Source organism: Neltuma alba, unplaced genomic scaffold (genome assembly GCF_004799145.2).
Source record: "Neltuma alba isolate B1F8T4 unplaced genomic scaffold, ASM479914v2 tig00005170_pilon, whole genome shotgun sequence".
In the NCBI taxonomy this organism is placed as follows: Eukaryota; Viridiplantae; Streptophyta; class Magnoliopsida; order Fabales; family Fabaceae; genus Neltuma; species Neltuma alba.
The window spans coordinates 22,608-37,336 of NW_021634006.1; the positions used below are offsets into that span (position 1 = coordinate 22,608).

General features: G+C 34.4%; 2 protein-coding genes across 7 annotated transcripts; both read right to left on the reverse strand.

Moving 5' to 3' along the window:
• Positions 1-562: 562 nt before the first annotated feature.
• Positions 563-6,015, reverse strand: LOC114746989 (PHD finger protein Alfin1). 5 transcript variants are annotated; one of them, XM_028935267.1, is made up of 6 exons: positions 5,767-6,015; positions 5,530-5,679; positions 5,400-5,432; positions 3,672-3,900; positions 1,179-1,308; positions 563-1,078 (listed from the first exon to the last, which is right to left on the reverse strand). In XM_028935267.1, exons 2-6 carry the CDS (start codon positions 5,624-5,626, stop codon positions 806-808), a joined length of 762 nt encoding a protein of 253 aa, XP_028791100.1. In that variant the 5' UTR covers positions 5,627-5,679; positions 5,767-6,015; the 3' UTR covers positions 563-805. The 5 variants fall into 5 exon arrangements, with proteins under 5 accessions (XP_028791100.1, XP_028791103.1, XP_028791102.1 ...); XM_028935270.1 differs by lacking the exon at positions 5,767-6,015 and having other exon boundaries at positions 563-1,057; positions 1,182-1,308; positions 5,530-5,706; XM_028935269.1 differs by lacking the exon at positions 5,767-6,015 and having other exon boundaries at positions 563-1,057; positions 5,530-5,706.
• A 4,218-nt stretch (positions 6,016-10,233) lies between these two features.
• LOC114746988 (bifunctional UDP-glucose 4-epimerase and UDP-xylose 4-epimerase 1-like) lies at positions 10,234-13,285 on the reverse strand. Of its 2 annotated transcripts, XM_028935265.1 has the most exons (10): positions 13,069-13,285; positions 12,924-12,973; positions 12,670-12,805; positions 12,157-12,258; positions 11,812-12,039; positions 11,252-11,333; positions 11,031-11,113; positions 10,824-10,915; positions 10,513-10,613; positions 10,234-10,478 (listed from the first exon to the last, which is right to left on the reverse strand). In XM_028935265.1, exons 1-9 carry the CDS (start codon positions 13,261-13,263, stop codon positions 10,529-10,531), a joined length of 1,053 nt encoding a protein of 350 aa, XP_028791098.1. In that variant the 5' UTR covers positions 13,264-13,285; the 3' UTR covers positions 10,234-10,478; positions 10,513-10,528. The 2 variants fall into 2 exon arrangements, with proteins under 2 accessions (XP_028791098.1, XP_028791097.1); XM_028935264.1 differs by having other exon boundaries at positions 10,234-10,613.
• Between the last annotated feature and the right edge of the window lie 1,444 nt (positions 13,286-14,729).

The window sequence follows — 14,729 nt, forward strand, 5'->3', positions numbered from 1 at the left end:
AATACGTTTTTCCTTTTCCGGGGGCAAACATAGGAACACGAAGTGTTCCGTTACATATAACACCATCAAAAGTTAAAATTAAAGCAGCCCACTATAGGAAGCAAATTTCCACTACTAACCAAGAAAACCAAAAAGGTCAGAACCCAAACATTAAAACGGGGAAGGGATAACAAAATTGCAACATCTACTTCAAAACAAAAGAGATGAAACTAAGAAATTTTTCTTCGGACTACCCTGGTCCAAAAATGACCAACTTGAGCTTTTCACTAACTGAAGCCAGTACCCAGAAGTTTTCTTCAATGACCTGCTGAAAATGGCCATATGATCTTTTTATTGTGCGTTCCTAAAACACGAACATTTTGAAGGGACACCAATCTTTGATCACACAGGCTTTTCTACTCTTTCAGGCACTAAAAAATTTTTGTCATGCCACCCATGACCATATTTGTGTGAATATTCAATGCTTCACATGTGCAAGCAAGGTTCTCAGATAAAAAGGTGGATCATAAACAATAAGTAGTTATTTATAGTCTACCTACGATGGTAAAGAAGAAATACATCAAATCTGCATAAAAACAATCAGATATATTCATATAATGTCCTTGTTGCCAATGACTACTTAAAAACACAATTAACAGGAAGATTAGACACAGTAGGAATAAGCACTAGCAAAACTTCAAATTATGTCTGCATTGTCATTCATGTTCAGTTGACTAACACAGGCAACCAACGTTCTTAACTTTAAAATTTTATCAAACATTCTAAACCTTGTCTGTCCTGTTTGGTTGGAGATCCTCCAGAGCTTCTAAACTCTAGCCCTCTTATTACTGCAGCTAGGGCACTTATATTGCTTGATGTGTTCAGCCTTAGCAGGAGTGATTTTCACACATTTGCCATGGAACCATCTCTCACACACATCGCAACAGATCCAGAACTCGTCAGTGCCATAATTATCACCGCATGCTCCACATGTTGCCCCTTGTTCATCATCATCTTCTTCTTCTTCTCCGCTCTCATCCTCTTCTTTGGGAGGAGGAGACATTTTCACTCCCTTGGCCTGAGAGCCAGATTGGGAGGACTGATAAGGAGCAGCATTCAAACAGCAAGACCAAAGAAACTTTTCAAAATGGGAAGTACCAGAAAGATAAACTAAGAACATTAAGGTGAAACTTGCTTACCACCTTCCCACTTGACTTGCTTTTGCTACCATTGTTGTGAGCAGCTGACTGATCCTTTGATTGCTTGGCGCTTCCCGTCACAACTTCAAATATGGTTGGGAGATCATTTATCATCTGAAAAAGCCTTTTCCTGCAGATATCAATGAGAAGCCAAATCAGAAGTATCATCCAATTAGATGTCACATAAAACCTTTGACCCTGATATTTTCAGGATTTCTAGAAATATATCAATTCTTCCTGGCTCCTTCCAGAATTTTTCCCCTTTTGTTTTCTCCTCTTTCTTTTGGGGCAAAAGAGATATCAGTTATCACTACTCTGATTGGTCTAAGTTATTACTTCTTCTGTCTAATCATATGACTCATTGTCAACAGTATTGGCCAAATGGGATTATATGGTGGACTGAAATGGGACCCAGAAAAAGATATTAAACTGCCTTCGCTCTGCCAGATATGAGCCAAAATTTTACACATTAACCATGCAATTGATGTAGCAGTGAGACAACAAGCATGTGCATGGAAGATCACAGACTAACTATAAGACCATAAATTGCTGGTCTCTTGACTGCGCAACTCATGTCAGGCCAGAACAGTATCCTATCAGGATTCAAGACTTCCTCACAAAATACAAGTGAATACAACAATAGCATACAATAAACAATACCGCTGTCTAGATATATATCAACAACACCAGTTATTAGAAACTCAATAAAACCTACTAAGTTTGACCACATGATTTCCAAGACCCTGTGTCAACATGAAATTCCCAAGGTAAACTCATTTGGGGGGGGGGGGGACATTTTTCTATTTAGGTGGACATTCAACTCCTAGCATAATATATTAATGCTAACAGAAAATTAGAGCATCATGGCCAAAATTTTCACTCCAAAGTCACTTCAAATAAACCTAAACATTTCATCAGATTCAACAAATAGTTAATATAATATCAGTAAATATCCCAATTAGCGTTATAGAACTAACATGTGAAATGCAGGAAGTTCCCGCAAATAATAATTTATCACGAAAAAGGAAGAAGACCTCTGCAACAATAGAAGACTTGTAAAGAGAAAAAAAAATCAGACTATAACTTTCAAACCAATATTTATTTTACTTTTAAAAGCATGATATATTTGAAAACAATATTTTAAACACAGAGTGACAGTTTTTTAAAGGGAAAAAGGAGGAACTTTAACGTAGTGGAAGGCAGTAAAACTGATGAGCTTGATCCTAAGCTCCACCATAAAACTAATAGTAACCATGACAGATAAGATATTAAAGGAAGATTTGAATGCTTTATTATATATTCCCCAAATCATTATTAAGCATTAAAGGACATTCAATCAGATTATTGTGCGAGAACATCAATCATATAAAGTTTTTAATAACTTGAACTTAATTTTTATTCATTACATCACCAACCTCCCCATTCTTATAGCAACTAAACAGAGAACATTCACATCAACATTGAATAGAAAAAGGAAAATAACTAATCTGACCTTAAATCATGACCCGCAGCTTCCCACTGAAGATTTAAAACCTCATCTCAAAAATAAGTTTAAAACCTCATACAGTTCCAAGGTCTATGTCACTAAAACAGTGCTAGTGATGAAAATTGAAGCAAAAGAATAGTTAATACAAAGTCAGAGAATTATTAGCGCTTCGTTAAGATACTTTATTGGAAAATGAAAGAGGATAATTCATAAGATATGCACAGCCAAAGCACAAAAATAAGGGCCTTTCATCCAAATGACCAGCTTTAGCACTTTGAATAGTGTCAACAAAGAAAAAATGAGTATCCAGAGCCACAATGACATTTGAGCAGTATAAGGAATAAATTAGTAAGGATCTCTCTTTATTATTCATACATTATGATAAAGATGCAAATGTCCTCACAAAAATGCATATTATTGAAGATTTTGAAAATTAATCAAAAAACTACACTGCTGCTTTCTTTCTTTATTTTGCAAACAAAATTAAGAGCACACTAAGCTTATAATAATATTTCATCCACACAACCCCTCATCCGTGGGTTCAGTAGGCAAAGGGGTTGGACACACTCACTGAGGGAGCGGGTTCGAGCCTAAAGCACGTCGCAGCGCTGAGGGAGGCATCTTTAAAGCCAAGGCCTCAACTTGTAAACAACAGGGTCCTGCAAGGCTAGGGTTAAGGGTTAATTGACCTGTCTTTGGATCATAGGTGAACCCAACCCCTTTCCTAAAATTTGATCACCAAAAGAATAATAATAACAATAATATAATAATATTTCATCCATACAGGACGAACTGAATAAATTGAAAACTCCCAACAACCTAAAAATGTTAAAGAAGTCTATGATTTGCAAGACCAAACAAACCAAAACAAGCTTGATCCAGAGAACCCAAACTAAAAGCATTGCTTAATGTAAGACATCTACTGGAAAACTCCAAGTGTTGGGTGGAATTAGGTTGATAAAGACAAAATTCTAAAGTTTATAAGTGTGAAGATCAAGAAATCTTACCTTTCATTCTTACCAAATCCAAAGCGGGCACCAAAATAGAAAGACACAGCAAGCAGCCATGAGTCACTGTGAACTGCAACCAGTGACAACCAATCCTTCTCTTGCATCCCATCCCTGGCAAAGTTTATACCTAATGCTGGCTCAGGAAGTTCAGGAGGCACTTCCTCAACAGGCAAATTCACTTCCCATGTTTCATTTGGTAATCCATATAGACACAAGTTCTCTTTCTCTACAATACAAGCAAATTTGTTTTAACTAACGCACGCAAAATTAAATATTATCAAACATTCTTGCAGCAAATTAATTTACAGATGTCAAATCAACAGAAATTAAAGAATGCGTTTTTCCAATAGACCATCAACAAGGCGTGATGTTCAACTCCAAAATTACAAACGTACATGCAACAATAGCAGACCCACCTCCATGATAACCATAAAGCTTACTTTGGAAGAGCAAGTACCAGAAAGCATACGAAATTAGACAGAAAGCCTTTTAACTTTAGATCAAAAGGTAATGGATTAAAAGCAAAACACAAAATTAACCTAGTCTCAAGGCAACATGAGATATTTGTACGTCTTTTAAGCATCTAATTTTCATCTGACTCTTCATTAAGAGGCCAAACATACAGTACCTAGGAATTCATAGACAACAACTCAATGGTCAACAAATTAAAATTTCATAGCAACTTATAACCCTAAGCCAAAGGTGAATAAAGGCAACCCGTGAAGTTTAATGGAATCAACGTCTCAAGATTTTAAGCTAAAAAATTTAATGATACAAGGATTATTTGTTTCTCCTTAAGCAATACAATGCTCTGAATCTCTGATAATAAAGTGTATCATGTCAAAAGGTGTATTAATGTCAAGCATGCCGACTGTTTAAGTTACCAAAGCATTTTCAGAAAAGGAAATAAAAAGGTGAGTAACTGTCCATCATCAATAAAAGAATCGGAAATTCGGCTCCAACTCCTGACATTTATAACAGTTACACTTCATTACCATCTCAAACCCATGTGGACAGAAAAATCTTGTGTAATTAGGCAAAGAAGATTGCGCAAGTGTCCATGGTCAAGCCAAAAACAAGGTGCACAAGAGCACTCATGTCTGCACATTAGCATAACGCATGGTTCACATGACTGACTGCCCAAGTTTCATACAGATAAGCCTAAAACTCGGCCAACATGAGCGCACAAGTCTTCATATAGATAAGCCCAACACTCGACGGACATGCATGACCCAAAGAATTAGTATATGCGACTAAAAGAAAACGTGACTAACACTCCAACTCTGCTCTCCGAACAGGCGAGAACCCTGAAGGGTAACAAATGCATCACATAAAGTAGAACAGAAAGGCAACTATAAAACACCAATTACACCCAAAAATAAATCATAAGGAGAAAGAATCAACACGCTGCATGTAACCCAAATTGTTCGGTAACTAGTGTCAGCTTATAGCAGAGTGACAATCAAGCATCAGTTCGATGAACCAGAAATTCAATGAAGTAAAAGAAACACAACTCCTCTCTTTGCTTTACCCCAACAAACAGAGATATACCGAAAACTACCCAAAGTCAAAGTTGCAGTTACAAATGTGAGAGAAGAAGCCCCATCAGTCGAACAGTTAAAAGCGCAACAAATGTGGTACAATTACCATCAGTCAAATAAACAAAACAACAGAGAACGGGAATTCCGGATAAATAAAAACAATTGAGACATTCAAGTAACCCACCAGGATCGCACTGCTGGTAGAACTTTTCAACATCTGCAAGCAGAAGAACCCATAGAAAAACTCAGTAAACACACAAACATAAATTAACATGAAAAAGAAGAAGAGAACAGAGAAAAAATAATTAGCGAACCAGTAGTGAGGGCCTTAATTAATCCAGCTCTTCTTCCCTTAAAGTCGCTGAAAACCTCCTCCACTGTTCTCGGTATTGGGTGCGGTATGCTTTCCATTGTGTCTCAGAGCAGAGCACGGAACAATCTTCCAAATTTGAATTATATATAACCTAGCCAAAGAAAACCCAGTTTGAATTCACGACAACGACTACAGAATGCTGCTTCTGACCGGGAATTCTAAAGATAGTCAAACTAACCAGAGAAAGGACACGGATTCAGAAAACCCCCCCTTTGGTATGTTACGAATAGTTGCTGGCTAGGGTTTCTTCTTCTTCTTCTTCTTCCCCTTTGTTCAATCCGACACCGATTTCGGGAAAAGGAGCTTCTCTATCCAAAATTAACACACAGACAAAGACTGAATGAAAGAGGAAAGGAGCATTGGGAAGGCATAATATAGAATTTAAAAAGATGGGTTTGAGACTTGCGAAGGAAAGAAATCTGGGGTCATGGAAAAGCAGTAGAAAAATAAAAATAAAAAGGAATGTAACGCTAATCACAGCCTTTTGATAATTATACAAGTTTACGACCCAACCTGATTGCTATTTCGTAGGTGTCCTATATTGGAAAGTGGTCTGGTCAGGGGTGATTCTTATTTATTACTCCCTCCGTTTTTTATTATAAGAGATAAATAATCAAATTACGTTATTAAAAAAAGTTAAAATTAGTTGAAAACAATTAATATGTAAAAAGTATAATATTTTTTCCAATAATACCCCTATTAATAAGGGCAGAGAGTATGAGAGAATAATTAAATTATTAAAAGAAAGAGAAGTGGAAGGAAAAAAGAGTATGAGTTGGAGGCAAAATAAATAGGAGTAAAATAGGAAATCAATACAAAAAATTAGAGACAATTTTTAAGTATCTCTTATATATAAAAATATGTCATATATATCAAATGTCTCTTATAATAAGGAGCGGAAGGAGTATTATTTACTATAATTATTATTATTACGGAGTACTATTATTTTTAATGATTTTTATGAAGCGAAAAAATGTGTCCCGTGTGGGTTTGAAGTTCGGAGTTCGGACGCCTTTGCCTCCAAAAGCGGGTCACTGTGCCCCTTTTTGTGTTTGGGGTCAAAACTGTGCCCTTTTTCTTGTACGGGTTAGGAAAGAGGGGGAAAATGCAGAACCAAGCAATGTTGCTTTCGTGGGACACGTACTGCATTTATTATGGATAAATTTCCTGCTAAAATATTGTAACAATCGTTTTATTTTATATTAATTACATAATTTTTTATAAAAAAAATATGCACTTTAGTTTAAGTCATCAACACCATTAAAAAAATATTCTAAAAAATTTTAATTGAAAATTATATTAAAGTTTTTTTGACAACTATATGAAAGTAAATCTTATTTAGTGGTTTATATCTCTCATCATAGCATATTTTTAATTTATTTTGACAATTTATTTATCATTTACTAATTATTTTTTAATATTTACGAATATACATTTAATGAATTATATTTATAAAATTATAGTATATACATGAAATAAATCATTTTAAAATCTTATCGATATTAATATAATATGCTCACAATTATATTTTTACAACCTTAAAATATTACATTATAAATAAGTTTAAAGATATGGGATTAAATATTTTAGAATTGTTGGAAAATCAAAATACTCTCTCTAGTCTTATTTATTTAGCACTTGTAAAAGTAATTTCTGTGTGTGTTTTTGTTAGAATCACAGAATATTTTTTTCTTTTCTAAAGTTCCAATGCCAAAACTTGAAGTGACATTTTAAAAGGAATAGAGAAATCAAGAAAGATTAAGTTTCATAGAAGGAACTGTTTTCTAACAGAGTAGCAAACCAAGGTTGAATTCTCACTGAAAGAATACTTACATTTAGTGTCTAACAATGCTTTTCATTAAAAGGACATCTATGTGTAAAAAAAACTGAGGAAGTATATCCAAAACAAATTTTGAATATGGAGTTTGTTAGAATTTGAACTAAATTGATCGAGACTAAGGATTCAAATCACATGAATAAAAGGAACTATGTTACAAATCAGCATATCTAAATTTCATTCGAGAAATCTTATGATAAGGTTGTACAAATGTTAATTAAAACATGGTGGGAAAAAGTTGTTTTGATAAGAGGACGTAGCTGCTATCTTGGCTAAAAGTTTATCCCACTGCTAACTTAGAACATTCGTGGAAGACATTGTATCGCAGCCCCTAAATAATCACATGATATACGACCTTAAGTGTATTATGGGAATATCATTAGAAAGAGTCAGTTAGGATAAAAAAAAAAAATTGTCGGATGAGAAAATAATGTAGAGTTTTAGGGCTAACCGATTTTCCGGCCAAAAATTATTTTAAAGTTAAAAGAACTTTTTTTTTACTTTTTTTTTAAAAAAAAATTTGAAACTAATTTCTTAATATATAATCCAATCAAGTTTACGTCTGATTTTTTTTTAAAAAAAAAAATTTATCCAAACATAAATCACATTATTTTAATTGACTTTTACCCCATTATATCTTTGTAAAAATTAATTAAAATAAAAATCAATTTTAATATCCTAATTCAAGCAAGGTCTGGCCATCTTACGGAACCATTGCCGATAACACAGACCGATCTGTCTGGACACAAAACAACATGGCAGCAAAACTAGAATTGCGAGGGGGATGTCAGACACAGGGAGGGCCACATCCCTTTGATAAGCCCTTTTCAAATAACAGGGTTGGACTTATGGGTGGCTCTATTATAGGCTGAAAATTTAAGAAAGGCCCCAGAATAATTAGGTCACTATTTGGTACATAATTAGATTTAAAAAAGGGTAAGTTATGGATCTATCTATTTATCTGAGTTCAAAAAGTAAAAGTGGTCAAAGGTGTTAAGTTTTCAAAAAATAGAATGATGGCTTAGATTTTTTTTTTATTCATGAAAAACTCCATTCCGTCTCGTACTCCCAATCCTCATCATCAACGTGAACTTTAATGCAAAACAAGAATTTTATTGATATTTGACTTCGTTATTTGATAATTTGGTCTTCATGCAAGTTGAATATTGGATCAATTCCTGAGATTAGCATTCAAAATAGTCTGGATTCGTATGCAAATTGGAAAATGGGTTGATTATTCAACTTGGGTATTTGATATTTTGGACTCTCCGCATATTTTGATGGAAATTTTCTTATAACTTTGAATTATCACTTAATTATTGATGTAAATTTATGACAATATATGTCACATTGTGATTGGTGGTAACCTAATTACAAGGAGCATTTCATTGTTGGAGTTCTCAACTGCATAACGAAGTCATAATTTTAGTGATGTTTTCGTATTGCTGTTGGGCTTTCGTAGCGGATCATTCCTGTCAACTCTTCTACAAGGTTCAATTTGAAAAACAAATTGGACAATTTACTAGGTTAATTGTTTTCTCCGACTAAATATCCATAGCCCCAATGGAACATAACTTGAAAAGAAGGTTCAATATTCAACAATAATACCAATATCAATATATCAATTATGAATATAAAAGGTCACATCACTTACAAGTCATGGGTTGCTCTTAAACTTGGCCAGTTGGCCTGATCATTTTAATTTTTCCACCTTCCTCTTAAAATTCAACAGAATACATATTTCACATATTTCAAAAAAATTTAAAATAAGAAAAATACACACACGCACACATTTAATCCCTAAAATATCACTGTTATTGTAAGACTTAATTTAATTCAATAAAAGATAAAAATGAAGTTTGTCAAGTTCAGCCTCAGTGTGTGTATGTGTGGGGAACAGTATTTGCCTTTTCCCTGAGCAAAATATTCAATAGGCAACAGGCATCTCTCAACTAATAAACAAAATCGAAGTGATCTGAAGTAGCTCAAGTGTTGTCATATTCATACAGAGGTATTTGCCTCCGCATATTATAAAAAAATTATTGAGATACTGTCTAGCAGAGTCCCTGAACTGATTTGAAAGCCATAAAATAAACTATAAAAGATGTTACTACAAAGAGTCAAAAGAATAATAAGCATTTCACATAGAAGCCCGATTTCTTCTGTTACTTGTAATATATGATGCAGCTATAGTTCTCCAAAAAATGTAAGATGTAATCATTCATTATCACCACTATTATTATAAAACTATTTCTTAAAATAGACCACATAAGCCATAAGGAGAATTTTATAACTCATTGTTATAAATGAAAAAAAAAAGAATTTAATAACCCATTAGTGTATTTATGGATAAATAAATAAATAGACAGATAATCATAAGAGAAGACAGAACTCACGATGGCCTTAACAGGAGCTTTTGCAAGCAAGCCATCAGCCAATAAAGCAGAATTAAAAAGCTCCCAAGCAACATACTTGAATCGAGGGATCAGCTGCATTGATTACATATGTCAACTTTAGAGAAAAAAAATAATAATTGAAAAAAACAGCTAGAATTCCTAAATCATAAGTCGCACGCCTATTTACACACGAGTTGTCATTTTATCTGCTTCCACGTCAAGTTCAGGACAAAAATGTAGCAACTTTTAATAGCACTATACGAATTTGAAACCAATGACAGAATTACCTTGATATCTAGCTTTCAAATTCCGGAAGGCCGCTACTTCACATCTAACTGAAGGTTGAGGCCCACACTGAATCAAATGTCAATTTCAGCACAGCTTGAGTGTATGAACTTTGAAAAAAGACATGTTAACCCTATTTCACCATTACATTTCACATCAAAATGTTGCTCATACAATACAGCAACTCATTATCAAAAAATGGGACAATTATTTCTATCAACCGAGTGTAAGAATAAATAGTCCCCTAAAACAGGAGTCTAAAGAATGAACATCGAAAAAAATAATAATTATGATAGTGTAAAGAATCAATCATACAAACAAAAAATTATATCCAAATCGTATTCTCAAAATGATATGGTGCAGGGCCCAAAAAATGGTGACAGGCTTCCTCTTCCACTACACATGTTTCTGCTGAAGCTGTATCAAGGCTTCCCCTGGTATCCCCATGGATTGTTGCTTGCCCATTTCCACTGATCCCTGCAAATTTCCTCAATGCCGTATTTTGCCCTGGCAAAAGGCGCATGTTCCATAGGAAATATCATAAGATGCTAACGAAAGGTATACCACAGCCTGCTTATTAAATATTCAATGATAACGAAGCATCCTATAGATACTTAGCTTTTTGGCCCATAGAAGCCTTATTTAAAAAATACGAATAGCTTAATGATTTGAATAAACCTGACTTTTTGTCTACAAGAACTAGTATGAAATACTTACTTCCATCCTAGTTCCTTCTGAGCCTTCTCTGTAGATGCATAAACAACAGTAGCATCTCCTGGCCTCCTTGGACACATTTTTACTGGAATTTTCTGTAACACGGGGGAAAAACAAAAGAGAAAATTTTAGTATTTGCATGCGCACAAACAAGTGTGTGTGTCATCGGAGGGGGTGCTCTTTTGAGTATTAAGTAAGTTGCACAATTACCTTGCCAGAAGCTTTTTCAAATGCTGCGACCATTTCAAGCACTGATGTACCACAGCCAGTTCCCAAGTTGTAAGCAGTACAACCTAAGAACCAAGTGGCCCAAACACCAGATTTATTTTGCATACAACAATGTCAAGTAATGACTAGAAACAAGCGATGAATTAAGAAACATGTCCAAAATTCTGTTGCAGCTCAAGACAAAGAATAGGAGGATTAATCACCAATGCTTTCTGCTGCAAAAAGCTTCCGCAAGGCAGCAATATGACCATCTGCTAAGTCCATTACATGAATATAATCCCGTATCTGATTCATAAAACAGAGAAAAAATAGCATAACAATTTAGAACGGGAAAAACATATTTCTCTGCTTCCACTTGAGTTTGCATTTCCCCCCACAAAATGGGTTTAGAATTTACAACTATAGAATCATATTCATCATAAGTGTTTTTTTTTTGGGGGTTAAGATGCATCCAATACCTTAAAATATTTTCTTGGGTGCATCTAACACCATGAAGTATTTTGTGGTACATCCAATGCCCTGAAACGTCTAACAAAGTATTTTTTTAGGTGCGTCCATCATCTAGAAATATTTTTTTATGCATCAAACACCTAAAAGTATTTTTTTAGGCGCATCCAATATTCAAAAATATAGCACCAAGGCAAAAAAAAAAAAAATCAGGCGTGCTGGATACACCACAATACTTCAGGGTGCCAAATGCACCTTAACCTTTTTTTAAAAAAAAGAAAAGAAAAAGAAATTGTAATTATTTGGGTTTACAAACCGCGCTGCCATCCTCTGTGGGATAATCATATCCGTATACATTGAGCACAGGCAATCTCCCAACAGCAACTTGCTGAATGTAAGGCATTAGATTGTTTGGGATGCCCCGAGGATCTTCACCAATCCTACCACTTTCATGGGCTCCAACCGGATTGAAATACCTCAGCAAAATGATTCTCCATTCTGGCTCAGCTTGCTGCATGTCTCGAGCAATTTCTTCACTATAAAGCTATCATGAAATGGTATGTCAGAGAGCAAAGTAGGGGGGAAGCAACGCACTAAACCTATAAACAAGTCATGAAACACAGAAAGAAAGTAGATGTTCTTAAACTATAGGGATGATTACCTTAGTCCGTCCATAAGGATTCATGGCCTGTAACTTGGAATCCTCAACACAGGGTATCTCATCAGGCTGGCCATAAACAGTTGCAGATGACGAAAAAACCATCTGGTTTCACCCAAAGATATAGATTAGAAGTGTCAATTAATCGTGTGAAATGAATTGTCAACAGACGACAATATTCCACGTTATTGCTAAAGAAAATAAAAAAGAAATTCTAACATTTTAGTTAAGCAAATAAAAGATCCAAAATCAGTCAGATCATATTCAGAAATAGGAAAGGCAAGATTATATCGCAACTGTAGCGCCTTCTGCTGATTCAGTAACATGGGCCAAACAAAACAATCATGGGTGTAATCATCAGATACTCAGGGAAGCTACATTGGCGAATTACAGTTTGAATTTAGCATCACCAAGTGAATACGAGGATATACATCCCGAAAATTCATACTAGGCATCCTCCTTACTTGAGATTTCAAAGCAGGACTCAGTGGTTTAGAGACTGAAAAAAGAGCCTACCTTTTTGCAGTTATACTTTGCCATAACTTCATATAGATTTATAGTGCCGATGAGATTATTATCAAAGTATTTGCGAGGTTTGGCAACACTTTCTCCAACTGCCTTCAGGCCCGCAAAGTGGATCACGGCATCAAATCTTCTCGTGATTAAGCACAATCAAGATTTAAAAAGCAGCCTTAGCTCTTCCTGTGCTTTAGATTTAACATAGATATCCGATGAAAAAATCAATAAAATCAAAAGCAAAATTAGCTTACTTCTTTTTGTTGAAGACTCTCTCCAAATCTTCCTTATCCCTGAGATCACCCTGTGAAAGTAACAATTGCTCAGATATAATAAACTAAAATGCATTTTGAAGCGCTGAAAAAAAATCAAATTCGGATCACACGAGCCATATGATACCTGGTTGATCTCGAGATTCAGAGAAAGCTGCGGACCTACCAAATCTCGAATCCGATTCACTGCTTCCATGGAGGAATTGTTGAAATTGTCGATAATTGAAACATTGAATCCCTGTTTGAGAAGCTGAACTACTGTGTGGGATCCAATGAAACCCGCCCCGCCAGTTACGAGAATCGTTTGGCCCGAACACACCATTTCCCCGACCTTCGAATGAATCAAAGGTAAAGGCAAAAAAGCTGGAGATGCGGAGGAAAAAGCAAAGGAAGGATCATTATATATGCGTACCGGAGAGAGAGAGAGAGGCGAAATCAAAAGAAAAGCGAGGGAGATACGAATTGAGAGAGCACTCTGGGAGAGAGAGACTTGAGCAGATTAACAAGTTTTGATGGTTTAATTTTGAGTAATCAAGTGATCATTTTGGCGGGTCTTTTTTCATGAAATAACGCTTTTGCGCAAAAAAAAAAAAAAAACTATGGAAATTTCTTCTCCAGTGTTTTGCAAACAAAAATTATGGGATTTTCAACTGAATTATAATGCACCAAACAAACTCATTTTCTTCTTTTTATTTCGTTCTTCATTTCCAATTTCTGGATTCAAAATTCTACGATGCCAGATGGGCCCTTTGTTTTAATTCAATTGTTTTTCAGTGAGGGAGCCAATGGGGGACAAGTGTTTGACCCAAAAATAGCGGGGACAAGGGGCCCACAGCGACCAAAGATTTTTTTTTTAAATTATGACGTTATTATATATTTTTCACCCCTTAAAAATTTATGAAAATTTTACATTAAATAGAAAAGGTATCTAATATTTATTGTTGCTAGTAGATTCGTCAGTACAATTCGCATCTTTATAAAATTTTTAAGAAAATTTCACTAAATCAGTTTACATATTCAAGGTACCTGAATCTCTCTAATTCTGTCATTGTTAACACTTGACATCAGCGCTTCTATTAAGGATACTGCATTTGTTTCTTAGGGGGTCTTTGGATTCTCCCATAAATGTTTTTTCAAAGCATTTTTCCGCGAATCGAAATAAATTCCTCCACATATTTACTTTATATACTATAAAATTACTTTTAAAATCATGACTTTAATTTGCATCCAAACACCTCTTTAGTATAAGAACTAATTTGACATTCGATTTAGTTTTAAACATAAGACATCAATTCATTTTGTCTCTCATTTATCCATTTTTTCTCAAGTTAGTTCTTACAGTAATTACATATGTTAAAAGTTTCATAAATGGTAGTTATAACTAATATATGTAATTAGCTTTAGGAAAGACAATAACTATTTATTACAGATAACTAATTTAATTAATTTTTCTAATCTATTTAAATTAATCAACTAACTCTTATATTAAGTACAGGATTTAAATTCACATGCACATGGTCGAAGAAGTTGTGAGGTAGTAATTATTACATTATGTTGTACTTATTGAATATTTTCATATGTTGTGTGTACTCCTCTGGTCCTATTTATAAATCACTTTCAATATGTTTCATACATATCAAGAAAAACCTTAAACTTCATTAACTCTTATTTAAAATTTAACAACTTTTTAACTTTATCTCTATTTAATATACATTATATATCATGTAAACAGAATCAACACAATAATAAATGAAGGGTAAAATTGTACATCAATACAAAAAATTTCTT